General features: G+C 34.0%; 2 protein-coding genes across 2 annotated transcripts; one reads left to right on the top strand and one right to left on the bottom strand.

The window, feature by feature from the left end:
- The first annotated feature begins 12,798 nt into the window (after positions 1–12,798).
- On the top strand, positions 12,799–16,419 carry LOC124838461 (receptor-like kinase TMK3). Its single transcript, XM_047314059.2, has 2 exons — positions 12,799–15,443; positions 15,652–16,419. The coding sequence occupies exons 1-2, from the start codon at positions 13,124–13,126 to the stop codon at positions 16,158–16,160; spliced, it is 2,829 nt and encodes a 942-aa protein (XP_047170015.1). The 5' UTR covers positions 12,799–13,123; the 3' UTR covers positions 16,161–16,419.
- A 2,999-nt stretch (positions 16,420–19,418) lies between these two features.
- LOC124838445 (mediator of RNA polymerase II transcription subunit) lies at positions 19,419–24,414 on the bottom strand. The gene is made up of 7 exons (XM_047314044.2): positions 24,057–24,414; positions 23,772–23,937; positions 22,631–23,078; positions 20,578–20,637; positions 20,422–20,490; positions 20,274–20,317; positions 19,419–20,194 (listed from the first exon to the last, which is right to left on the bottom strand). Exons 1-7 carry the CDS (start codon positions 24,355–24,357, stop codon positions 20,026–20,028), a joined length of 1,257 nt encoding a protein of 418 aa, XP_047170000.1. The 5' UTR covers positions 24,358–24,414; the 3' UTR covers positions 19,419–20,025.
- Between the last annotated feature and the right edge of the window lie 1,371 nt (positions 24,415–25,785).

The following is a 25,785-nucleotide window of genomic DNA, read 5'->3' as shown; positions in this document are numbered from 1 at the left end:
ATATTGAAATTCGGTGTTAATATTATATGCTGTTGTTTTGAATCTGTAAATAAGAAATTTGTTAAAAACTAGTTGAGGAACACTTTGGCTAAGGAAAGATTTGGTACTTAAGTTGTCCATTGTGACGCACCTCTCTTTCCTGGAAGTCTACTCGACAAGTTTTTAACTTAAATCTTATTGAACAGATTTTGTACTATTAAAATATTGTGCAATATATCTTGTTGGAATGGAAATGTCTGATGAATTCATTTTTGTGGTAGATATGGAATTATGAATTATAATTGTGATAATTGCATTTTATTATACTGCATTTGAATTTATGCATCTGAACATGTTATGGGTAGTATGGGGAGATTTTGTAAGGGTATAATGTGAGTTGAGGAATATTAGTATGGTATGAGTCTTGTGGAGAGATTAAATAAATGTTATGGTATTTGTGTATATGTTGATGTTGAGGGTCCCGTAGTTGGAGGTTATCCTGATACTCTAATAATCATCTATTCTCAAGTAGAGAGGGATGAATTATGTGGTGAGAGGAGCAGGAGGTCCTGGTCTATGTGCCGGTTTTGGACATAGTGAGGGGATTAACCTTGTGAATGGTATGAAGTATTTTGAAAGTGTATTTGTATATAAAAAAAAAAGAGAGAAAGAAAAAAAAAAAGAAGAAGTAGAAGTCATTACAAGTGCATAACCTCCCGTGACCGCTCATCAACTTATCATCCGGATGAGTGTCTATTGGGTATTGTGGTGTCTATTGGGTATTGTGAGACGAGTGTCTAATAGGAATTGTGGTATGAGAGTGTCGAACATAATTATTATATGATGTTTATATTAAGGTAATTATATATGTTTTATAAATGATTTGTTGCATGTTAGCTCACCCTACTTGTTTGTGTTTGTATGATGTGATTGTTGTATGATGGTATGAGTATGTATGACATAATTATTATATGAGGTTTGCATGCATGTTTCATAAATGATTGGTTGCATGTTAGCTCACCCTACTTGTTTGTGTTTGGGTATGTGCGATGATCGTATAATTCGTTATACGGGAGCAGATGAAGGAATGTTGCCTCACTCAGTGCCAAGGAAGGGAGAAGTAGAAGAACTATAATTAGAACATTTTTACATGTATAGACTTATATCAACTAGGAAATTTTAAAGGGTGAGATTACGGGATGTTACCGTAAATGTAATGTTACAATATATAAATTATGAATTATCCAATGTGAGAATTTGGGATGTTACATTAATGGTATCAGAGCAGTTCGTCCTTAGGATGACCTCTGTGTTGTGGGTCTTCCGTGTCTTCTCTGTGAAGAATTGAGTCTAAATGGTATAATTTACCATTTCGTCCAAATCTAGATAGTAGAGTATTGTGTCTAACTACCATGACTTTTACCATAGATGATTTTCCTTTCTTAATTCTGAGGGTTTGAGGAAAGATATTAGAATTAGTTAAAGCCTTGATAGGGAGATATAATACCAGAGTTTAAGTTTCAAAGGATGAGTGAAGATGTTGGTGTTTAGAAGTAAAATTTTTTAGAAGTTTCTAGAACAAAATTAATAGATGAGATATCTTGCGTTTCACAGAAAGGAGTTGAGTTCGAAGGCTAGATTAAGAGAAGCTTTGGATAAGCATGAATGTAGCAAGATTTGAGAAATCAGTTTGGTTTAGTATATCAGCAACGTTAGAAGTCAGAAGAGAAGGAAGTATTGATGAGAAACAGAGTGGCATTGTGTGAGATTGGTAACATGGATTGATGTATCAGTGATGATTGGAATCTGAAGAAAGAAAATAGATGAAGATTTGAAGATAAAGCTTAAAATAAAAAGGGATAGGAATACTGAAGTAGATTAAGAATAAATCAAATATTAGACGAAGAAGAGTAAATAAGAAGTTGTGTAAGGCATAAAGAGGATTGAGAGAAAGTTTAATAGGAGGAGAAATTTATAAGTTAAGAGAACACGAGGTCTTTAGAGAAGAATGAAGTATTGGAAGGATTCTAAGCTAAATGGATGATTAAAAGGAGATGGTTAGATTTTTTTCAGTAAATACATTAGAGATAAGATTTGAGAATATGTGATTTTGGTATGAGGAGTAGTGGAGAAAATCCAGGTACGAAAATTTTGGCTTTCGGCTTATGCAAAATATTTGGTATTTTTATGATAGGATTAAAATGTCATGATTTATGGTTGTAAATTTTATTGATTTTGGAATGTTAAAGTTAGTAGAGGTAGTGTAGGTGGAATTGATATTATTATGAATATGGCAAGATAAGGAAGAAGAAGAGTTTGGAAATAGATAAAAAGGAGGGTTGCAACACTAATGTGATTAGGGAATTAGGAATAATTAAGAAGTTGTAGGTTGTAATTGGAGCAATTTCATCAGGCATAGTTATATGGTAGTATTCAAACCTCAATGGTGATGTCGCACCTTGATCTCTATCCAGTGATGTGTATGAGTGAACTTGTTGATAATTACTTTTAATTCGCATAAGATAAAAAAAAATTTTAGATTTAGTTAACACTAAATATCCTTGGGATATGGTTTTGATCTCGGGAAACACATTATAATTGAGGTAGGTTTAATGATGGTTGTGATAGGGCTAAAGTAAGAGTGTTTGGAAGGTTTATGATTTTAATTTTTGTGAGTACATTTCAATTTGAGATGCTAGAAATTTTATGCACAAAATAAGTAGAGAAATGATTCAGGTTATGAGTGTGAGACTTTTCTAGTTGAATGCGTTCAGATGAGTATTAAATTAAAAATTTTTATTTTTGAATTTTCGAGGACGAAAATTTTTGTTGTTGGGGAGAATGTAAGACCCATAAAAAAAAAATCTATATATATATATATTTATAGTAGTAAATTTTAGTATTTTATTAGTAATAATAATTTTAATGGATAGAAAAATGTAAATTTTGGATATAAAATTATAGTAATTTTAGAAGGAGAGGTTCAAATTTTTGGTAACTTATTTAGTAAATTTTTTTAAATTGAATAGTAAAAAGTAAATAGTAAATAGTAAAAAGTAAATAGTAAATAGTAAAAAGTGAATAGTAAAAATAAATTTTCAGCATTTGGATTTCTTAGCATGGAAGAAAGTAGTAGGTAGAAATTAGGATCAGATTTGGTGAGAAAATGATTGAAATATTATTTTTAAATAATATTAAAATAATAAATAATATTAAAATATTAATGAATAGTAAATTTTTTTTACTATAAATAACCATGGGAGGGAAGATTATTCTGCACCAAGAGAAGAGAAATCAAGTGAGAGAAAGTTAGAGAGAAATTTTTAGTTGCAAGAAGGGTAGAGGTTCTGAAAGGTTTCGGAGAAATAAATTCAGAGCAAGAGACGTCTGGAATAGAGGTAGGGGAGCTAACTTTTCTATGCTTTTATATTATGATTTAGTATTTCTATGCTTTTATATTATGACTTAGTATTGTTTTATTACTATTCATATCTTGAAATTATGTATGAATACTGTTAATGCTTACTGTATGTTTATCTATATTGAAATTCGGTGTTAATATTATATGCTGTTGTTTTGAATCTGTAAATAAGAAATTTGTTAAAAACTAGTTGAGGAACACTTTGGCTAAGGAAAGATTTGGTACTTAAGTTGTCCATTGTGACGCACCTCTCTTTCCTGGAAGTCTACTCGACAAGTTTTTAACTTAAATCTTATTGAACAGATTTTGTACTATTAAAATATTGTGCAATATATCTTGTTGGAATGGAAATGTCTGATGAATTCATTTTTGTGGTAGATATGGAATTATGAATTATAATTGTGATAATTGCATTTTATTATACTGCATTTGAATTTATGCATCTGAACATGTTATGGGTAGTATGGGGAGATTTTGTAAGGGTATAATGTGAGTTGAGGAATATTAGTATGGTATGAGTCTTGTGGAGAGATTAAATAAATGTTATGGTATTTGTGTATATGTTGATGTTGAGGGTCCCGTAGTTGGAGGTTATCCTGATACTCTAATAATCATCTATTCTCAAGTAGAGAGGGATGAATTATGTGGTGAGAGGAGCAGGAGGTCCTGGTCTATGTGCCGGTTTTGGACATAGTGAGGGGATTAACCTTGTGAATGGTATGAAGTATTTTGAAAGTGTATTTGTATATAAAAAAAAAAGAGAGAAAGAAAAAAAAAAGAAGAAGTAGAAGTCATTACAAGTGCATAACCTCCCGTGACCGCTCATCAACTTATCATCCGGATGAGTGTCTATTGGGTATTGTGGTGTCTATTGGGTATTGTGAGACGAGTGTCTAATAGGAATTGTGGTATGAGAGTGTCGAACATAATTATTATATGATGTTTATATCAAGGTAATTATATATGTTTTATAAATGATTTGTTGCATGTTAGCTCACCCTACTTGTTTGTGTTTGTATGATGTGATTGTTGTATGATGGTATGAGTATGTATGACATAATTATTATATGAGGTTTGCATGCATGTTTCATAAATGATTGGTTGCATGTTAGCTCACCCTACTTGTTTGTGTTTGGGTATGTGCGATGATCGTATAATTCGTTATACGGGAGCAGATGAAGGAATGTTGCCTCACTCAGTGCCAAGGAAGGGAGAAGTAGAAGAACTATAATTAGAACATTTTTACATGTATAGACTTATATCAACTAGGAAATTTTAAAGGGTGAGATTACGGGATGTTACCGTAAATGTAATGTTACAATATATAAATTATGAATTATCCAATGTGAGAATTTGGGATGTTACATTTATCATCATCTACAATATAATAAAAAAAATGATAACTAATAATATTAAAATACAAAATAATAAATAATTAAATTAAATTAAATTAGGTGGGTTGGTGAGCTAACCCGGTCCACTACGAGTTTAACCTGGTGAGTCAGGTTCTAAGTGAGTCGGGTTGAAAACTAACCCGCATAAAAAAATTATATTTTTTTTCAAACTCAATCCAACTCAAACCAGTGGTGGACCGGGTTAACTCGCGGCAACCCATTTTAACAATACTAAATATAAATATAAATAAACAAACAAGATCGGTGAGTAAATATTGCATTACACAATTTTCTTAAATCTCACAACATTATAAATAAAGCAACACAAATAGATTGGTAAGAAGTAATATTAATCTACATCAACATTATATATTTCCCTTGACTGTTTTGTTCTCTAAACAATTATATCTCCTTTACTTATTTCATATTTTGCATTTCACAAACCAAAAAACGATCAATTACAATTGATTAAGTAAATAATTATAATAATCTAAATAAAATATCATACGAGGTGATCCTACTTGTTCATTTGTAGATTAGACTCTTCTATTACTTGTATTAGGTTAAGTCCGCCCAGTCTCTTTGTGACCGTTTGGCTTATTCAGGTCTTTTGTGACCGAACGTTCTCTTGTGATCGTTTGGTCATGTAATTCGGTTGCATACATTCGGCTTCTTCTGCTAACAACCGTTCGGTCGTTCTGTTTGTTTGTTTCTTGAGTTGGCTATATATTGTAGCCAACTTCTGTGTTTTAGTATCGGAAATTCAATCACGAAGTATTCAGATCATTTTTCTTTGTGTTTTCTCTTCTGTTCTTTCTTTTCTGGGTTGTCTGTTTTTACGTTTCAGCTCAAACTCAACAATTATACAAATTACGAGTATAGACGAACAATTGTCCATTTTTTAAGTATATATTTTTACAAAATGGAAGTTCAATGCTAACAGGTGACTTCGGAGCTATCACAGGACATAATTGCAAGTTGAGGAAACTAATGTATATTATACCTCAAAAATTGGAGGACCTTCACAGAATATAATTCACTCAAGTAAATATGAAGTTAGGCTTTTTTACCAAAAGGGACAAATTTCTAGAGAAATTACAGGAATGGGTAGTTTAGAAAATAATTAGAGTTTATGGAGAACTCGTATTGCATGCAGACGACATAATATGAAGAAGTTGTGTGGTGACAGTTTCTTTAGAGGTTTTTATTTATTTATTTTTTTAAATAAGAAGTCATCCGACCGAGAGGAAATTTTGGAGGGGAAAACGTGCATTCCTCGTACGCTTTTTAATGTAGGAAGGGATTCCATTACATATGTTTTTCAATAAAAAGTCGTAACACTCCTTAAAAATCGTTATAGGACCACACCACTTGTTAATAGCATGTAACACAATTGTAATTATTTTCCAAACTGTCAATTCTTATAATTTTTCTCAAAATATCTTCTCTTACGGTAAAAAAAACCATAAAATTGAGACTTTATATTATTTGAAATATTTTACCGTATTTATTCATGGTAAGCTTGTAAATAAATAAACAAAAAATATACTTAAATATAATATTGTGTGGAATTAATATAAACTATATTATCCAAGTTTACCTGAGCGATGGATGATGAAAAACTTTCCCTTTCAATTGGATAAATAGCTGAAGAAAATCGAATGCCTCTTGAACTACTACCTACACATGATATTGATATAGCGGTTTAGTTTGAACAAAGCAATTTCTATTTAGAACCTTTCTTTAGCTATAATACTTTTTGCACATATTTAAATTAAATTTACACTATTCCAGGTGGATTTCATTATACAAATAGGAAAATATATTTGATACGACAAAATATAACCATATTCATTGATTAAATATTTTAAAATTTTTTATTAATTTCTGAATTATATTCTTAATCCCCGAAGTACTACGTAATTAAGATATATTAAAATATCATATATTTGTTGTCTATACGTTTTGAAAGTAGTTTTCGTATAGTATAAGCACTTAAATGAAGATGGAAAGAAAGATTAGAAAATATTGGATAACGTAGAATTAAATGGCAAAGTGAAAGAAAAGATCGGGCCCCAACTTTTGACCCTTTGGTCCCGAAAAGATTGATCTCATTGAGAATGCGCAAAGTAGAAACAAAAGCGTGGCAATAGCACGATACATGGAGCCCACACGTGTCTGCTCTCTCCGGTTCACTACAAATTAAACTTTTTGCACCGCCACTTGAGAGAGTCAGTCTCGATTTCTTGGAATCATAATGATATAGCTGTGTGGCTTGCCCCACCCACAGAAAAAGAAATTGCCACAAAATTATGAAGAAATTAAAGTTAATGCATAGGCAGAGCCCACAGTTGTTGGTATATTTGTTGAACACTAATGATTGGTTAAACACCTCCGATGCTATTATGATGCGTAACATTTATATACCTCACTACTTATGGCTTCCCAAGAGATTCATTATTAGATGCAATCACTTATGCTGCTCTAAATATTCAATAATAATCCAATTATTTTCTTTTCACAACACTAATAAATGCCCTGCTGTTTCTTTATCAATATCTAACATAAAATGTCAAACCAGTACAAGGAAAGATAAAGATTTATTATTACTTATTTCTAAATTACGTTGTTTTAATAAAATAAATACATTCCGCTTTTCTATGGATCTAATAAATATATCAAACAATATAATTTAATAATGTCTTTTAATTATTTTCATTATAGAATAGTCCAAATTTAAGTTTATTTAAATTATATTTACATATTCTAATTAAATATTAATGATAATTATTATTTATTATTTTATTATTATTATATTTCTGAGTTAAGTATTATTCTCATAAAAAATATAGATTCGTGTTAATCTTATAAATAATCATTTCATAAACACTCACACATCATATTTATAAATATTCTAACTCTATTATCCACTTAAACGTTTTGTAGATGAATCTTTTCCTTTCAATCCTCCAAACAATATAAATTCTCAAAACCAGAATTAGGATCTTATATAGTTCAGGATCCCGATAAAAATTCTTATTTTCAATAATATTAAGTAATAAATAAAACAATTTTTATTCAAAAAAAAAATACGTATAAAATATGTAGTGTTATTATGATGGCAAATTGTCAATAGCAGGTTTGAGTGATACATAGGCCATGATGTCTATGTGTGATGATGACGATGAAAGATAGGTAGGTGTTTCGGTATACATTCTCCTGCGTGTCTTTACTATTCTTGGCTGTCTGGGTTGCTTGCTGATCTTCAATTGTTGTTCTTTATATTCGCCAAAGGAGGGGAGGTAGCTGCAAAGATACTCCGACGCTCAAGTCAGATATGAATTATGGAGCTGAAGCTCTCAGGAGAATGATTATGATACTGCTCTAAAATATTATTCAGGATCTCTAGAGCATAAAGAGAACGTACCTGGACTTTGGTCTTGTCACTGTATTTATAAGTAAACTAAGAATAACCACCTTACCTAAAAATGTGGTTAGTGGCTTTGACCAATATTTTAACTGTCTAAAATATCTAAGATATTTATGTTATTACATAAATATCCTTACTACATAACAGTAGGTATATCATCCTTACTTGGCCAGAAGATTTTTTATTAATTATGCATTGAATTTAGTCTTAAATCATTCATATTTGTTCAGTTGAATGCTTATCCGGAGTAATTAACGGACAAACACAGAATAGAAATAGTCTGACAATTAAATCATCATATGAGCTAAATCAAGATATAAATTCCTTATTACATTTCTATTAAATTAATATTCTCACTTCTTGGCAGGAACTAGAGTTACTGAGAATTAAATAGTTGTTTGACTATAAGCTTGTGTAAACTCCATAAATACGTGTTAATTAATTAAAGGATGAAGAGGATTTGCGCGTAAGATAATGGGAATGGGATGGTTTAGTGAAAACGATGAAATAGATTAATAGACATTCCATTTCGGTGCATGCACTAAATTTGAGGTTGGCATGTGGTGAAGTCATTTTCCTGTGTGATTTCATTAAGTTATGACAAAATTGCTAATAAAAAAGCTGATAATGACCTTTTTTTTTTCGTTTTTTAACCTTCCATTATATAAGAAAAACAGCTTTAACTGTAGAAGTAATCCACGGTAATCTGGTTTTTCTTTTCCATTTCCCTCCACTTAAGCAACGATTAGAAAAATTTATTAGATCATCAGCTTCTTCATTCTTTTTAAAAGTCCCTGTGGTTGGATGATGATGATGCTGCTACGCAGAAACAATTCCATTTTCAACCAAAAAAGTCTAAAAAGTAATTAAAGTCGGATTGCAATCTTAGTAAAAAATTATGAAAATAATAACGTAGTCTTGCAAAAAGAAAAAGGAACAATATTCTCACATTAAGCCTTCATTAATTCACAATTTAGTCTTTTATGAAGTAAAAATGAAACTGATTAATATGTTTTCTTTAGTATTTTTTTTAGTATTTCAGACAATATATGCTTAAAAAATGAAACTAAAAAATTTATAAATTCTTACATGTTTTGTTTACAAAAAAAAAAATATTCAAGAGGCTTGAGTTTATATGAAAACTATTATAATTATCTTTGTCAACGAAGCTTCGTGTTATTTTCAGAATTGAGAACATTTTATTTACATGTATGAGATTTGAAAACTTAAAACACTTTTACTTATATTACTATTTTCACACTTTTATATGAACATTGGGTTTCATGTATACTCGTGATCTATCAAGATTTATTTATCTGGAAATAACTATCATCACATTTACAAACTTCTTCTTCTATTCATTGCCAATCATATATAAGACTTTTTTTATTTTTATTATAAAAGTATGTAATGCCATTTAATTTAATTAGTTGGCAATGAATACATGTACGAACTATCAACAGAAGCAATAAAGATGTTGCATCTCTTGCAATATCCTTGTAATAATTTATAAAAGTTATTAAATAAATACATGTAATATGTTAAAAATAAAAAATATTATTAAGTTTTTATTTATTGAGTAAATGTTACAAGATTCATATTAAATTATCAAGGCTTAGCGTGAGGGTAGCTAGATATGGCTGTTACAGCCGCGGCTAAAGGCTATAATGTTAAAAAGATATTAAATGTCTTCGATTTTTAATATTATCAATGTTTATAATTCAGAATTTCATTAACAGTTTGTTTGTATTAATTTATGCTCCTATCTAATAACTATAGCTTATTATATGAGATAGTGAATAATTAAACAGAAGAATATTCTACAATAATTAATTTGTTCGTACATAGTTGTAAAACAATACATATAAAACGGATCTAGTATTGTGCGCCTAGTAGCTACGCGTACGCACTGCAGTAAACGACGAACTAATCAAAGAACCCATAGATTAAGGTGTAATGACGTGATTAACTATTAAATTATCGTGCAAGAACAAATTACGTGCACGAAAGTGTCATTAATTTTACACCTATTAGTAGGTAAATTGTTTGTATGTGTTGTTGGCATATACTTACAAAAATCGCAACTTTTCCTCTAAATATATTTTACTATGAAAAAAATCATTGAAGTGAAGGATCACAAGAATAATATTATAAGAAAAAAAAGAGCAGGAGATATTATTTGTCTGCCAAAAATGCGCGTAACTTACGGTAATGTCAATATTTGATTCATTTCTTTTTTTAGCTTTGTTGTTTAGCGTAAGAAGATGCATTATTGACTAACATGGTGATGATGAAGATTAAACATACATTATTTTTTAGACAAGCTAGTTTGATATCACAATTTTCTTTTACACCAATTTGACACTATTTTTCATTTTTTTAAAATATAAAGTTAACCTTTGTTAAAACTATTTTATTCTTAAAAATTGTCAAATGATAATTAAACAATATAAAAAAACCTTTTTCCATTTTTTATCAGTTAAAAAAAAAGTGCGCGAAATGTGAATGATTAAAATTCATTGTATCCGTTCAAGGTTACACAAAAAATGACTTTTTAACAGACTTTCAAAAGTAATATTTTATGCAATTGTTAAAATAGTAGGCATTGGTCACTCGTGCTGCACAGTGTAGCTTTGTCCGTCAAACAAGCTATTTCTCTTGTGCTCGGTAGCTGTTATTTGTATCTTTCTGGATAATGATAAAATTTTAAATATTAAAGATGATACATTAATATTTTAAAAAACTATATATATATATATATATATATATAGAGAGAGAGAGATATAACATTAAATCGTTACAATATTAAAAACGCAGTCAGTAGTATATGTAGACACGAAAGTTTGACTATTCTGGGTGTTCTTAGATTTGTGTAGGAAGTGTACTGTTTATAATCTGTGTCTCCCTGCAGCAAGATATATATATATATATATATATATATATATATATATATATATATATATATTGTGGAAGAAAGGTCTAGTTATAGTTTTTTTAAGAAAGTGAGAGACTGGTGGAAAAGTCAATGCTTGATGAAGCAACCTAAGAGAATAAAGGAGGAACGATTGTTTTTTCTATGATACTGTGTTTAGAATTGTGACTCTCCATAAACTCCTTCAAGAACTTTCTTTAACCAAGATGTGTGTTATCCAATTCACCAAAAATTCTTTGTTTGGGCATTTCATTGACTTCAAAGGCTACATTGGAACTTTTTTCTCACTACTTATATTTTGCAGTTGTTTATAATCCACATCAACTAAATATAAATTAATTTTATATTATATAATTAGAGCAATCATAATCTTACAAACTTGTTACGACCATTCTAATTGAACCTTTCTATTTAGGTTAATTTATTCATTTTTTTCATAAAGAATATCTTACGACATTGTGTATTAATTTATTATAAACATTGTGTTAGATTTTTCTTTGTCTAGCTGTATTATGTGTAAACTTGACTTAAAAAGAAAAACTAACTTACATATTATAAGTAATACAATGATGTTGTGCAAACATTTAAATTAAAAAAAAAAAACTTATTCAATGACCGTTTTTTATTTGACAATGCTAAGTATAGAAAGTTAAAAAATTAAATTATTAATACAAGAGGTTTTACAAATTGCTAGTAAAGAAAATTAATACAAGTCATCGTAAAATTCCCTAATTCATGTTTTATGCATATTTTACTTTTTAAATAGACTAACTTAATGTTTTTTTAAGGAATATTTTTAATATATTCTTGATAGATCGAGGAATCTTAATAATAATATAGTAAAATTAATTATTTGAACAAACGATTTTTATTTACTTCTATATAAAAAAAACCTTTAATTTTATAAAATTTGGTTATATATTTATCATTTTAGTATGATTGTTGATTATTATTTTTAAGTTGTAAAATAGGATGTCATCTTTATGATGGACATCATCTCGACCCTAGTTAAGATCTTTAAAATAATATAATCTAATTAGAAATTAGACCCAATCTTTTTGAAACAGATCTACTTAGATAAAGATGCATGAAACAAATATAAAAAGGCATACTGTTTATAGGATGAAATGATTCGTTTATTTATCATTATATTTACTAGATTTGACAAATTACTCACTTGGGTGTGAGATTATTTTAACACACACCTCTCGCGTAACTCGACTAAAAACGAAATAATCATCCCAATTGAAAAACATAAAATCATCTCTAGTTATAAAGACGTCTCAACCCTTTATAATAACCTAAGTAAAACAAAAACGTTATTTTATCTGTAAAGATAAGTAGTTGTATTTACTAAATTTATCTAGTAATTGCACAAGAAAATGGACATTACTAACTATTTGTTATATCTAGCTTCATGTGAATAGATTAACTCATTTTACATCTTTACAAATTAAAACAATTATTATCTTAATAAAACTTTCACTTGTTTTTTTGGAAAATGAAACTTAAATATTAAAATGTTTCCATGATGATCAATGACAAGTATATCAAGCTGGAGCGAAAGTCATACATATATACTAAATGTTGATTATATTTGACTCAAAGTAGTTTAGTTCCATATAATTTGAAAATGCATTTTTGTTAAAATAAAATGAGGAGATTGGGTTTTTGGGGTTATCTTCTACCTTGGCGAGTGAAGGTGTCTGTGCGACTGTGTGGGGCCCATCAAACCATTTCGTCTTTGAAACAAATGTGGATGGGATGGGACTGAGACCGTCGTAACGGGAATTGCGAAATTCTCAAAAGCAACACCCAACCTATTTTCTCACTTTCTCACTTTCTCATTGATCTTCGCTTTTCCACTGCTTCTTTTGCTACCCGAATTCAACATGCGCCGCTTCAAATCCCGCCAATCACTACCCTACTTCCACTCTCTCAGATGAACCCAACATTCACGCGCCGCCATGCTCCACTCTTCGCTAACTTTCTTCTTCATTCTCCTCTTTTCCCTCACCACTGCCGACCCGCACGACGCCGAAATACTGCGCCAATTCCGAAAAGGGTTGGACGACCCGGAACTGTTGCCATGGCCGGACACCGGCGATGACCCGTGTGGTTGGAAGTACATTTTCTGCGACAATAAGAACCGCGTGAACCAGATTCAGGCCAAGGGGTTGAACCTGAGCGGTCCTCTTCCGCAGAACCTGAACCAGCTCACGAATCTCTTCAACGTGGGCCTCCAGAACAACAGGCTCAACGGCCCATTGCCTTCCTTCCGCGGCCTGTCAAATCTCAAATACTTGTATCTTGACAACAACAACTTCGACTCCATACCTTCAGATTTCTTCGATGGGCTCCAGAGTTTGGAAGTGCTCGCCTTGGATAATAATAAACTTAACGCCAGCTCCGGCGGCTGGCACTTACCGCAAACGCTCCAGGGTTCAACGCAGTTGACCAATCTCTCCTGTATGGGCTGCAACCTCGCCGGTCCATTGCCCGAGTTTCTCGGAACAATGAACTCGCTGTCGTTTTTGAAGCTCTCCAACAACAACTTGACGGGCGAGATTCCCCCGAGTCTAAACGGCTCTGCGTTGCAGGTTCTCTGGCTGAATAACCAGAAGGGGGAGCTTCTTACTGGAAGAATTGACGTTGTGGCCTCCATGGTTTCACTCACGAGTTTGTGGCTTCACGGGAACGCATTTACTGGAACGATTCCTGATAACATTGGGGATTTGAGCTCCCTACGGGATCTTAACCTTAATAAGAACAACCTCGTTGGGTTGGTTCCTCAAGGTTTGGGTGACCTGAAGCTCGACAAACTGGACTTGAACAACAACCATTTTATGGGTCCGATTCCCAATTTTAAAGCGGCTCAAGTGTCTTATACTTATAACGATTTTTGTGTGAACAAGTCAGGGGTTCCTTGCGCGTTTGAGGTGATGGCGCTGTTGGGGTTCCTTGGGGGGTTGAATTATCCTGAGAATTTGGTTGACTCGTGGAGTGGGAATGATCCTTGTGGGGGTCAGTGGTTGGGGATAGAGTGTAATGTTGATGGAAAGGTGAATGTGATTAATTTGCCTAATATGAATCTTAATGGGAGTTTAAGTCCTTCTGTTGCGAACTTGGTTTCTCTTGTTGAGATTAGGTTGGGGGGGAATGATATTAGTGGTGCGGTGCCTGGTAATTGGAGTAGTTTGACATCTTTGACATTGTTGGATCTGAGTGGCAATAACATTTCTCCTCCATTGCCTTTGTTTAAGACTGGATTGAAACCTATTGTTACTGGGAATCCTCTCTTCAATGGTGGTGCGGAAAATCCTTCATCAGGGAGCAAGAACCCATCATCTGGATCTGTTAATGTCGACCCTGCATCGGGTCAGTCCAATTCTAGTTCGAGTGATTCTCGTGAAACTAAGAAATCTAAACGGAAAGGGTTGGTTTCCATCGTTGCTCCGATTGCGGGAGTGGCAGCTGCGGCTTTTCTGCTCATTCCACTCTATGCATATTGTTTCAAGAGGACGAAGGGTGGCTTCCAGGCACCAACCTCACTGGTAATTCACCCTAGGGATCCATCGGATTCGGACAGTGTTGTGAAGATTGCTGTTGCTAACAATACAAATGGAAGCATTTCCAATTTGACAGGGAGTGGTTCTGGGAGTAGGCACAGCAGTGGAATTGGGGAGTCTCATGTCATTGACGCTGGAAATCTTAGAATATCGGTCCAAGTTCTCAGGAACGTGACCAAGAATTTTGCGCCCGAGAACGAGCTTGGCCGTGGTGGATTTGGAGTTGTTTATAAGGGAGAGTTGGAGGATGGAACTAAAATTGCAGTGAAACGAATGGAAGCTGGTGTGATTAGTAGCAAGGCATTGGATGAATTCCAGGCCGAGATTGCGGTTCTATCAAAAGTCCGGCACCGGCATCTGGTTTCTCTTTTGGGTTATTCTATAGAAGGTAATGAAAGGATTCTGGTGTATGAATATATGCCACAAGGGGCTCTAAGTAAGCATCTTTTCCATTGGAAAAGCCTTGAACTGGAGCCACTCTCTTGGAAGAGGAGGCTCAATATTGCATTGGATGTTGCCAGAGGGATGGAGTATCTTCATACTCTGGCTCACCAGAGCTTCATTCACAGAGATCTTAAGCCGTCAAATATCTTGCTTGCTGATGATTTCAGAGCAAAGGTCTCAGATTTTGGTTTGGTAAAACTTGCTCCTGAAGGTGAAAAATCTGTAGTTACCAGGCTTGCTGGGACTTTCGGATATTTGGCGCCAGAATATGCAGGTATTTTGTTTACTAGTTCTAGAAGGTTTAATCATTGATGTGATCTATTTTAGTTCGTCAGCTTGGTAATAGAGTGTCAGATTCTAAGGAAAAAAACTAATTAACATCTACTACAAAATTTAATAAATTGATTAGCATTATATGTCTTGTAACACAAACTTCAACTTTATTTGTCCTAATTTATTTGTTATGTTCAAATATATTTCAGTGACAGGAAAAATCACTACAAAAGCGGATGTTTTCAGTTTTGGGGTTGTGCTAATGGAGCTATTGACTGGATTAATGGCACTTGACGAGGACAGACCTGAGGAAAGCCAATACTTAGCAGCATGGTTCTGGCATATAAAATCAGATAAGAAGAAGCTAATGGCTGCTATTGACAAAGCCCTTGATGTTAAGGAAGAAACATTTGAGAGCATCTCCATCATTGCTGAGTTAGCAGGGCACTGCACTGCCAGAGAACCGAGCCAACGGCCAGAGATGGGTCATGCCGTAAATGTGCTGGCACCGCTTGTTGAAAAATGGAAACCCTTTGATGATGACACTGAGGAGTATTCTGGGATCGATTATAGCCTTCCCCTTAACCAGATGGTGAAGGGATGGCAAGAGGCAGAAGGAAAGGACATGAGTTATATGGACCTAGAAGACAGTAAGAGCAGTATCCCCGCAAGGCCTACCGGATTTGCAGATTCTTTTACTTCAGCTGATGGCCGTTAAAACAAATTGTTTGGTGTACCCTTTTTCCCTTTTGTGTTTCCAAATAGTTGTAGATAGCATGCCCCTTTCTTTCTGTCTATCTTAAAATGTCTTGGCCAATTGTCTAGTACCAGTGGTATGATAGTGTTTGAGTATATGAGATTTCATGTGCCCTTAAATCTCGTGTGTATGCTTTGTATTTTCCACTATGACATTTAAGTGTTAATGGTTGTAGATATTGAGCCGCAATCGATCATCAATGGTTTAGTTCATTTATTTATGTTTGAGTGATCTATTGTAAACCTTGTGTTGGTTGAGACTTTTGATGCGACCTTTTAAGCTGTGCCGTGGTGCATTGATGCAACGTAAACCCAAATGCATTGACATTATAAAAGTATTAATGTTAGGCGGGGATTTGTGGTAAGATATTTTGCCTGGTGCTCCTCCTTTATCCTTGTGGAGATAAATAGTGGAAAGTACTGTGGTCAAATTGGAGAACCTTTTCATCCGAGACATGACTAATAAATTTCATACATGAATTCACTTCTGAAAGGGTTGGAGCTAGCAGAATCGGTGGATAAGGTATTCATTGCGCGCGCATATTGATGTGATTTTGAATATTCTTAGTTATTGCGGAAGACATGGAGAGTACATATTCGCTACAATACTGCCTTTTGTTACTTGTATATCCTTCTACTTTTGGTGCATTAAACTCTAATGATGGTGGATTTTTTCCTTCTCTGATTTTTTTTGTTTCTTTGTAATAACCCAACGCATTTACTCTTAGTTGTTGACCTTTTATTGGACTTTGATGTTCTTGCATCCCTAAACATAAATTCAATACTGGTAGAGGTGATTTTCCACGCGAATTTTATTGATCCTATGTTGCGTTCGTGTTTCTTGAAATTCGTTTTTAATATTTTGACAACGACTAGTCAACCAAAAGTCCAGGCAATTGGAGTTACAGCATGTTGCATATCGTGTGAAAAATATTATGATGAATTTGAAAGCAGGTCATGAACAAAACTGAAGTTCGGGGTTGGACCCTTGTTTAAGTTCATTAAGAAATGCTTGGAATTGCATAAGAGGCACGTGACTGGAACTGATATCACCAATGTTGGATAATTCGCATCCCTATGGAAAGTGGTATAAGTTGGTGACTAGTCTGTAACAGGCATTAATTTTGGAGTCAGAGTGTGGCGTAGTATAATTGGTTTTGAAAGTAGCCCCTAAAACTGTCAATTGTTTTGTTGAACTAGAAGTAAATGCGCAGAAATCCACCGCAAAATATCTTCCATACAAATCCCTTTCCTTTGTTTTTTCCTCTCAACAATCTCGAAAGTTGCAAACCTGCTTTGGTGGCAACTTTGGAAGGAGCGAAAGACAAAGAAGCCATGTGCCATGTGCCATGTGCCATGTCTTTTTTTGGTTTGAGACTTGAAATTCCACTTAAAAAGGCTATATAAATTAGCTATGGGTACGTAACGGAGTGGTGAGTACGTTATAGACACATGGTTTTGTGTAAGTAGTGGTGGAGTCCAATTAGATGTTAGTGGAGTTGGGTCCTTGGCAGCTGCGTTGTTATTTGACGTGGAGTGATGAATCTGATATGGCAAGAGGTGAAGAGAGAAGCATGAAATAATTATCTGCCATGCAGTTGGCACACACATAAGTGTCTAGGGATGTGGGCACAGAGGTTGTTCGTTTTCCATGAGTGAGCCAAATGGCATCTCAAACTGAAATTGGGATGTCAGTTGAATGACCAACCTTTTGCCACGCACGAAGCTACTCCTGCCGACAACTGGCCCATGTGAGATCACACGCCATTACGTGCAATTATTGCTCCCCATGGATTGAACCCATGACTGACGTAGTAGTAGTAGTAGTCGTGTCATGCCACTCTCGCGTTTTTTATTTTTCTTACTTATTTTTTGCATTTATTTATTTGATTGTTCTTTGCCACTATATTTAAACACTCCTAAGTTTTTAATTATCTGTTGATAACGAGTCCTTATCAGATTATTGTTTTTTATTCTTTTCAAAGTGCCTGTGCTTCTCACGGAAATCTATCAATATAAAAGTTTATGGAGAATTCATGCGGTTATAATCACATATAAGACCTGTTAGAGGGATCACTAATCTCTGTTCATGGAGTATATTTAATCATGAATATCAGTATCACATGCTCTACTCTTATTTTTTTATTTTTTTATTAGAATAACGGTTAATTATATGTAATAAAATTAGAGATAAGTATTTTTTATATAATCTGATATTTAAACTTCTTAATTTCATAATAACCACTAAATTCATTATCCACAAATAACCCTACAATAAAGAACTAATCTTCTCCCAATTTCAACTTGTTCCAATCATTTTCAATATTATAGCCATAGCGATCAAGCTTAAGGAAAATGGATATATCAAAATCAACTAGTGGTTGATTGGATATCGACATGAGGAAGTTTTCAAATTCTAAGAATTGAAATATCTCCAGCACCCTTAAGTGAAGCTACACTAGACTAAATCAACGTACGTACGGTCTTTTAAAGTGTGTGTGCAAACAAACAACTGAAGCCAATCTCTCTCAAAGGAATTTTTTTTAAGATTATCATGTCACTTGTAATCCATTATGACTTAGAAGTTTGAATTAGAAAACCATAATGATTTTACATTATGTGAATGTGATACGTCTAAACTATAAAGTGAGTCTTAGTGGTGTTTTACTAACAATTACATAATACAAAAGAACTCAAATAAGATTTTAAAATTGATGATTCTCACAAAAGTTAGATAGAAAAAAGAAACGTGTACCTTTCTCTATTGTGCAAACCATCTTCAGTGATCTTGAGTGCTACCTTTGTGAATTACTTAGATAGAATGAAATTATAACAAGATTTCACCTCCTTGACTTCTCGTTCTACGTTCTCTCTTTCTTCGTGGATGAAAAATAGATGGGAACCTTATTTCAGTGAATGTCAATCTTTTTTAAAACTATTATTCCCGTAAAATAACAATTGTGATAAAAAAATACCTACTCCTATTTTACCCATTTACCATTTAGCCCTTTTTATATATTTACTTATCTATTTATTTTCCTTAATAAATCACATGTCTATCACACGAGACATAAAACTTGAAGTTTAATTTAAAATTAAAAAGAATGCAGGCAACACTAAGCCATCACAACGCTTAGTAATGACCCAAGTCACCCTCCAAAACAAAGACAACCTAATTCGAAATTAAGTAATATGCTTCAACATTATCTCATTTTAGTAATTTGTTTGCAATGTTATCCCCTTTGGTCAATGAATTCAATACTTAGGACCGATTCAGTTCCTGCAATGACACGACTTGTCAATTCGAAAATTTAGCTTTGTTGTCCAGTCAATAAACTGTTTTGCTATAGTTACATCATCCTCCCTCAGAACACTTACATTCATAGGACCATGAACAGGTGGCTCAACCACAGATTCTCAATTGCCCAGCAATTTTCCACTATTTGGAAGGAGAAGGAGAAGGTACTTGAGTAGTCAGCATCATACTAAATCTGATGGCACTTTCATCTTGTACCTTTTCCTTGAAGCAATGATCACTGAGAACTTCCAGGTGTCCAAAGAACAAATCTCAAAAAACGTGATCTGAGATATATCTTATGAGAATCAATAGATCCGACCACTTTTATGAGGCTTACATAAGAAGCCATACTCGATAATTTCCAGAAGATGCAATCCAAGAGATGAAATATAGAGACCAATTGTAAAGAAAACTCTTCACCAACTCATATCTTCCAATTCATGCCCACAACAATGAGATTGAACTCTAGCTCCAGGTAGATCCACATAGAATTGAGCATTTAGTTTACCTGAGTCATAGGGAGATCCAGTTATATTTCCTCAGAAAGGCAGCCAATATGATAAGTCCTAGTATCAGAATTCTGGTCTTTTGAGGATATGCTTAACATTTTTGAAAAGGAAAACTGCCAATAAGGTCGATGGACTGGAGGTAACAGTAGAGTCGATTTTTTATCCATTGCAAGTAGCCGTGAACATTTGCTGCACCACCAACAAATTGAGATCATTACATTTCCTAAATGATAGGAAAATCTAAGGTTATGGAAACATTAAACTGAACCTGCATGGTTTTGAAAACAGAGTCTGGTAGCTGCAAATCCAATGCTACAACATAAAAGGCAGAAAAGCTAAGAAAACCTCAAATATATCAATAATTAATACCTTCTAAAAAACGAAGCATCATGACAAGAAAAAGATAATTACAGTACCAAAAGACAATATAATCCGGTTTCAGTCTGGTTCCCAAGAAAGTACTGCAGAGCAGTCGCAGCATACTCCTGCAATGCAGACAACTATAAGCTATAATAAAAAGGACCTGAAATAGTAACTAAAAGAATCAAATGAGAAGTAACAAAGACTGTTACCGTAATATGTCTAAACACATGATGAACTGAAAAACCCCTTGCATGCACGTAGCTTCCACTCTGTTAAGTAGTACACAGATAAAACTGGAATATTCAGATGTAAAATCAAGCAAATTGATTATGAAATAACAAATAAACCTTTTTTAAAATAAAAATAAGTCATATTGGAGCAAATAAACTAGTGCAAAATACCGAGGAGGCAAGAATTCCTCCTAAACTAAATACAGAAGTACGGAAAAATATCTGTCTCAACAAACCAGATGTAGAAATTCCCTATAAACAACCATGAGCCGGGCATCACCGAGCTGTCACAGTCACAAAATTCACAATCCTGTCCCTACACACAAAGCTAGCACTGATATACCCCGGTCTCTTCCCAGGAATTTGCAAAACTGGTCTCTTCCATTCAAAATTAATAGACCAACTAACCAATACCATTCCCTTATATTTTCTTCCTTTGTCTGTAGCAGGCTAAATCTAACAGGTTTACTAATATTGCCTACTCTTAACCAACAATGCTGAGCATACACCGATGACCCACTTGATTTCTAGGCCCAACTAAGGTTAGTTTTCCTAACTTGGGGGGCCATGCCAATCAAACAGTGCCTCCAGACAAAAGACTACCTGATTGCGGTGGTAGTTTTAGACTAGGTGCATGTGGCTCCTAGCTGGTGGGATTTGGGTACAGATGTAAAAAAATAAACATTAACCATTGGGTCAGCCCTACTTGGACCTGAATTTAGTTCATTAACCCCTTGTTTCCATGCTTGCTTTACTCAAATAGGTAATTAGAAAAATAAAAAAATTCTACCTTAGGAGCTTATTAAATTATGAACTTATTTGTTTGGTATTGGTGGTTATGCTTATGAATCTTTATTTTCAAACAATGAAGCCGACCCAGAAATGTATGAGCTCTTCGTAGGAGCTTCTCAACTTACATTTAATTTGAATAAAAAATATATTAAAATACCTATTAATAACTTTTTATACTTTTTATTTTTATTATTATATTATTATTATTAGTTGATCATATTATCTATAATTTTTAAATATTTTTTCATATTTATGTAATATTAGTATCCGTTTATCATTACTCTAATTGATTATAATATGGATTATGCTTCACATAAAAAAGTTGTTGGACATAAAAACCAAGGCCCAATCCAAAATAGCAAGAGAGGAGTAAACAAAACTAAAACCCTAACATGACCCAAGCCACTAACTTTGAAGCTATTGCCAGCCCTGTCTATGAAATGGACAAGAGAGAGTAAATAGGAGAGTACAGAGGAGAGGAGAAAGACACTAAGACAGATCTGTTAAACCATAGGAAAACAAAAGATCAACAATTAAACCAGACAGAAACTTGCAAGAGAGAACCAGTGAACCACATAATTGTTAACAAGATGTGTTTTAGCATACATCATGACCTAGAAACAACAAAATCCAGTGTCATTTTTGGCTTTTTTCTAGTGTCCAACTGAGCTTGTTGAATCTACTCTAAACTCACAATTTTACTCAACTTTACACAAGCCTACTACAAATTGATGCTATGTGCAAGTGACCTATGTTTGAGGGTGTGGGAATGCACAATTGGATGAGTTTATGAGTTGACTCACATTTTTTGATAACCATGGAAACTTAACTTACGGAAACTAAGGACTGCGAAGGAGATGAGAAACGGAAATTAACATCAGTTACAAGAACTACCACAACAACTTGTGTTAAGACATCATCTAATATGTGCATGGCATGCTGGTAACCAAACATTTCACACACCTAATGATTTTCAGGAAACTGAAAAATAAATTATGATATATATATATATATATGTCACAAGAAAAATTCTAGCAACGTTCTCTTCGACACTCCATCATTGCTGAGAATCATAAAAAGTCACATATCACGGAAGGTTCCACTTCTAAATCAGGTAAGTCATTAAATGAGAAGTGCAACCCATCAAAATTTGTAATTTGCAATAAAATTCAGCAACAATAGAGTATTTGAAAGAGAGTCCCTAACATTTCTCATGTGATAGTAACACTGGAAGGTATACCTCATGTGGAGAAAAGAAAGCTACAGCATCAGGATCCATGGAACCAGCAGGATGCAAGGATACAACAGCTCTAAAGATAGATGGGAATAACATTTCTATCACCGCAACCTTCTCTTCAGCAACAGTTCCAACTGATCCTAGCCTTAACTTATTAGAACCGTGATAGTTATGTTCTAGAGAACTCTCATTTGCCGATGAGCTAAGTGTGGAAGCTCTTTTCAACCAGTCCAATCGTTCAAAAGTTAAAATTTTCAGACTTGGCACATCCTTCTCTACAGACTTCAGAACATCAGGTAGCGTCCTTAAAAACCTAATTTCTTCCTTGGGATCCACTGTAATTTCTTCAGACACACAACATCTCTTTGAAGCCGAGTCACTAGTTTCAAGTCCATCATCGAGATGTGGGAAAAAACGCCTTTTCTGATCAGTGAAGGCTTTGAGAGCTAACCTGGTATCATTCAAAAGCCTGAGTGAGCAGCTAAAGTAACACAAATCAGCAGCATCGAGAATGACAAGTCAGCAAGCAAGAATACCCATGAAAAACAAAACATAAAGAAAGGGGCCAAGTATTTCTTTGACAATTGTATTCAACAAAGTGGAGCAGCTAAATGTCGTGCAAAGTATTGTTGGCAAGGATAACAGCAAAATTCAAGTCAATTTTGAGACCAAAAAAATTTGGAGGCAAACTTCATGAAAGTGAAGTGAGACGTCAGCAAAAACAGTACAGTTGTTAACAGTTTTGCTATGTGTCTAACTGTCCACGGTAAACAAACTAACTTACTCATACTAACTGTCACCATTTCTACACAACTTAGACTGAGGCGGTTAGCACGTAGCATAGGGTCATATCAATTATTATCACTCCTTTGCTCTATACGTATTCGGGAGCGAATAGAAAAACAAGATTAAGACATCTACTTATACATGCACACAAAATCCTCAAAAAGAAAAAATCACTGGTCTAAGAATACCAGATACCATCGTTCGCTAAGCTGTCTTCCCTATGTTCAACACACCACCACCAAATAACCAAAACACGTTTGAATTTGAATCCATTGTTTTCCATTCTATTTCGTTATCCAAACACGGAAATTCAAATGGCATACAGAACTGAAGAAGAAGAAATTTAACAGAAACGAACCTAGTCCTGTCGACTGCAGAAGCGCCAGCTTGACCCGCAAGCTGTCGTTTCCACGCATACGCAACCACAGCGCCATCTGGACAAACTAGAGGCATATGCAAGCCCCAAAAGTCTTTTCTCGATCGAAGTGATTCACTGAGAACTCCAGATTCTTCCAACTCCTTACCTACAAAACCGAAAAACCACGCAGAACTAATCATAAAATCGACGTCGCAGAGTGCAAACCAAAACCCTAATCCGCGGAACAAAAAAACGAAGGGGCAAGAAATCCAACGACACGATTACCAAGCGATCGAAGGTCTTGAAGATACTGACGCATGCAGGCGTCTTCCTTGAGGAACATTTGGAGAGGCTTGTTGCCTTGGTGAGGCTGCGCTGCCGCGACGAATAGCGCTTCGAGGAGGCGGTCGGCGCCGATTCGGATGTCGGCGATGATTCGTTCGGCCTGTCCTAGCTTGTCCATTGCTTGAGCCACCTGCTTCGGCGGTGCCTCGGAAGCGGATCCACCGGAGGAGGGAGGAGGAGTGGAGGTTGAGATGGGTGCCGTCGTGGCCTGCTGCTGCGTTTGTTGCATTTGCATTTGCATTTGGCACGCCCACAAAGAAAGTGAGTTTCGTCTCAGCTAGTACTTTCGTACAACTCGGATTGGGCCTTCCTTCACCAGTAACGTCATATAAACATCTCAAGGGTGTTGCTCCCTCCACCCCCACACATCTCTTCCTCCACCTCCCCTTTACTATTTTGTCCCTTCCTCCACCTTTCCTTTACTATTTTGCCCCTCAGTAAAATTTTATTTTTAAAATTGTTGTTTTTTTAATTTTATTCATTTATAACATATTTCACTGATAACCTACGTAGTTTCTTGTATGAGTAAAATATTTTTCTACAAAGCTTGGTGATCGTGAAAAGAATTATCAAACAATCTTCTTCTTGTTCTCGGTGCAGTACGTGGTGCAGTGCGTTTATGGTGTAGTGTCCTTGTCGTGGTTCCTCTCCAGGTACGTAGTCATAATCCTTCCAATAATCCTAAACCCTAAATCCTTCCCATACTTCCAATAATCCTTTTAATATCCAAGCCTATAATCCTTGCATGTGCCGCAAAACGTAGTAAAATAAAAACGAAACGTAAAAGGAACACTGCCTATGGACGGATGACATCCTTCAACGGATGTCAACATCCGTTTAAGGCAAAACGGATGTCGACATCCGTTTTGCCTTCAACGGATGTTGACATCCGTTGAAGGATGTCATCCGTCCAGAGGCAGTGTTCCTTTTACGTTTCGTTTTTATTTTATTTGTTTATTTTATTTACAGTAATTTATATTTAAATTTATAATTTTAAATGTTATATATGGTTAGTTTTTAAACGTAATAATTTTGTTAAAATATGAATTTGTTAAAATATGAATTTGTTATAGGTGGAGAAGAAGCTTAACGGAAGAGAGAAAGGTAAACGAAAATGGAAAAGAGGAAGAGGTGCAGAGGGAAGTAAATCAGAAGTTTTAAATAAATTAAAATATTAAAATAATAAAAATAAAAAATTTTAACTTTTGAGGATATAATTGTCATTTTAGAAGGATATAATTGGCATTTTAAAAAATTGGAGAGGTGGAGGAAGAGACGTGTGGGGGTGGAGGGAGTAACACCCACATCTCAAACACAAGGCCCATCAAACAGTAATGGCCTTCCAACACCTCTTGCTTTCATTAAATGCTTTGTTGCTACCTTCAAACTTTTTTTAATTTACAAACCTGTTTCTGCTTTTGCATTTTCTTTTTTGTGGCGAATAAAATCTCCTATTGTGTTCCTCTAAAAAATATACCAGAGTATCATAGTCAATGAAAATTACACTAACTTTTTTTCAGATTTCATTTAATTTTATTGACATGTGTCACTCGTAAAATTAACTCAAATTAATAAAAAAAAAACTTTACATAAATCTATAGTCTATTTATTTATAATATATACAAATTTATATTTATATTTATAATTTATAATTTATACAGATAAGGGA

This window comes from Vigna umbellata, chromosome 5 (assembly GCF_029865625.1).
Source record: "Vigna umbellata cultivar VRB3 chromosome 5, Vumbellata_1.0, whole genome shotgun sequence".
Taxonomy (NCBI): domain Eukaryota; kingdom Viridiplantae; phylum Streptophyta; class Magnoliopsida; order Fabales; family Fabaceae; genus Vigna; species Vigna umbellata.
Note: the sequence above shows the minus strand (reverse complement) of the source record. Positions and strands in the feature narration are given on the sequence as shown.

What these genes read in the sequence shown, in the direction of transcription:
- LOC124838461 (XM_047314059.2), top strand. Translation starts at nt 13,124, where the DNA reads ATGCTCCACTCTTCGCTAACTTTCTTCTTCATTCTCCTCTTTTCCCTC. An exon ending in TTTGGCGCCAGAATATGCAG is followed by an intron (nt 15,444 to 15,651) that starts GTATTTTGTTTA and finishes AATATATTTCAG; the next exon opens with TGACAGGAAAAATCACTACA.
- LOC124838445 (XM_047314044.2), bottom strand. Translation starts at nt 24,357, where the DNA reads ATGCAAATGCAAATGCAACAAACGCAGCAGCAGGCCACGACGGCACCC. An exon ending in TCAAGACCTTCGATCGCTTG is followed by an intron (nt 23,938 to 24,056) that starts GTAATCGTGTCG and finishes TCGGTTTTGTAG; the next exon opens with GTAAGGAGTTGGAAGAATCT. An exon ending in ATGTGTTTAGACATATTACG is followed by an intron (nt 20,491 to 20,577) that starts GTAACAGTCTTT and finishes TCTGCATTGCAG; the next exon opens with GAGTATGCTGCGACTGCTCT.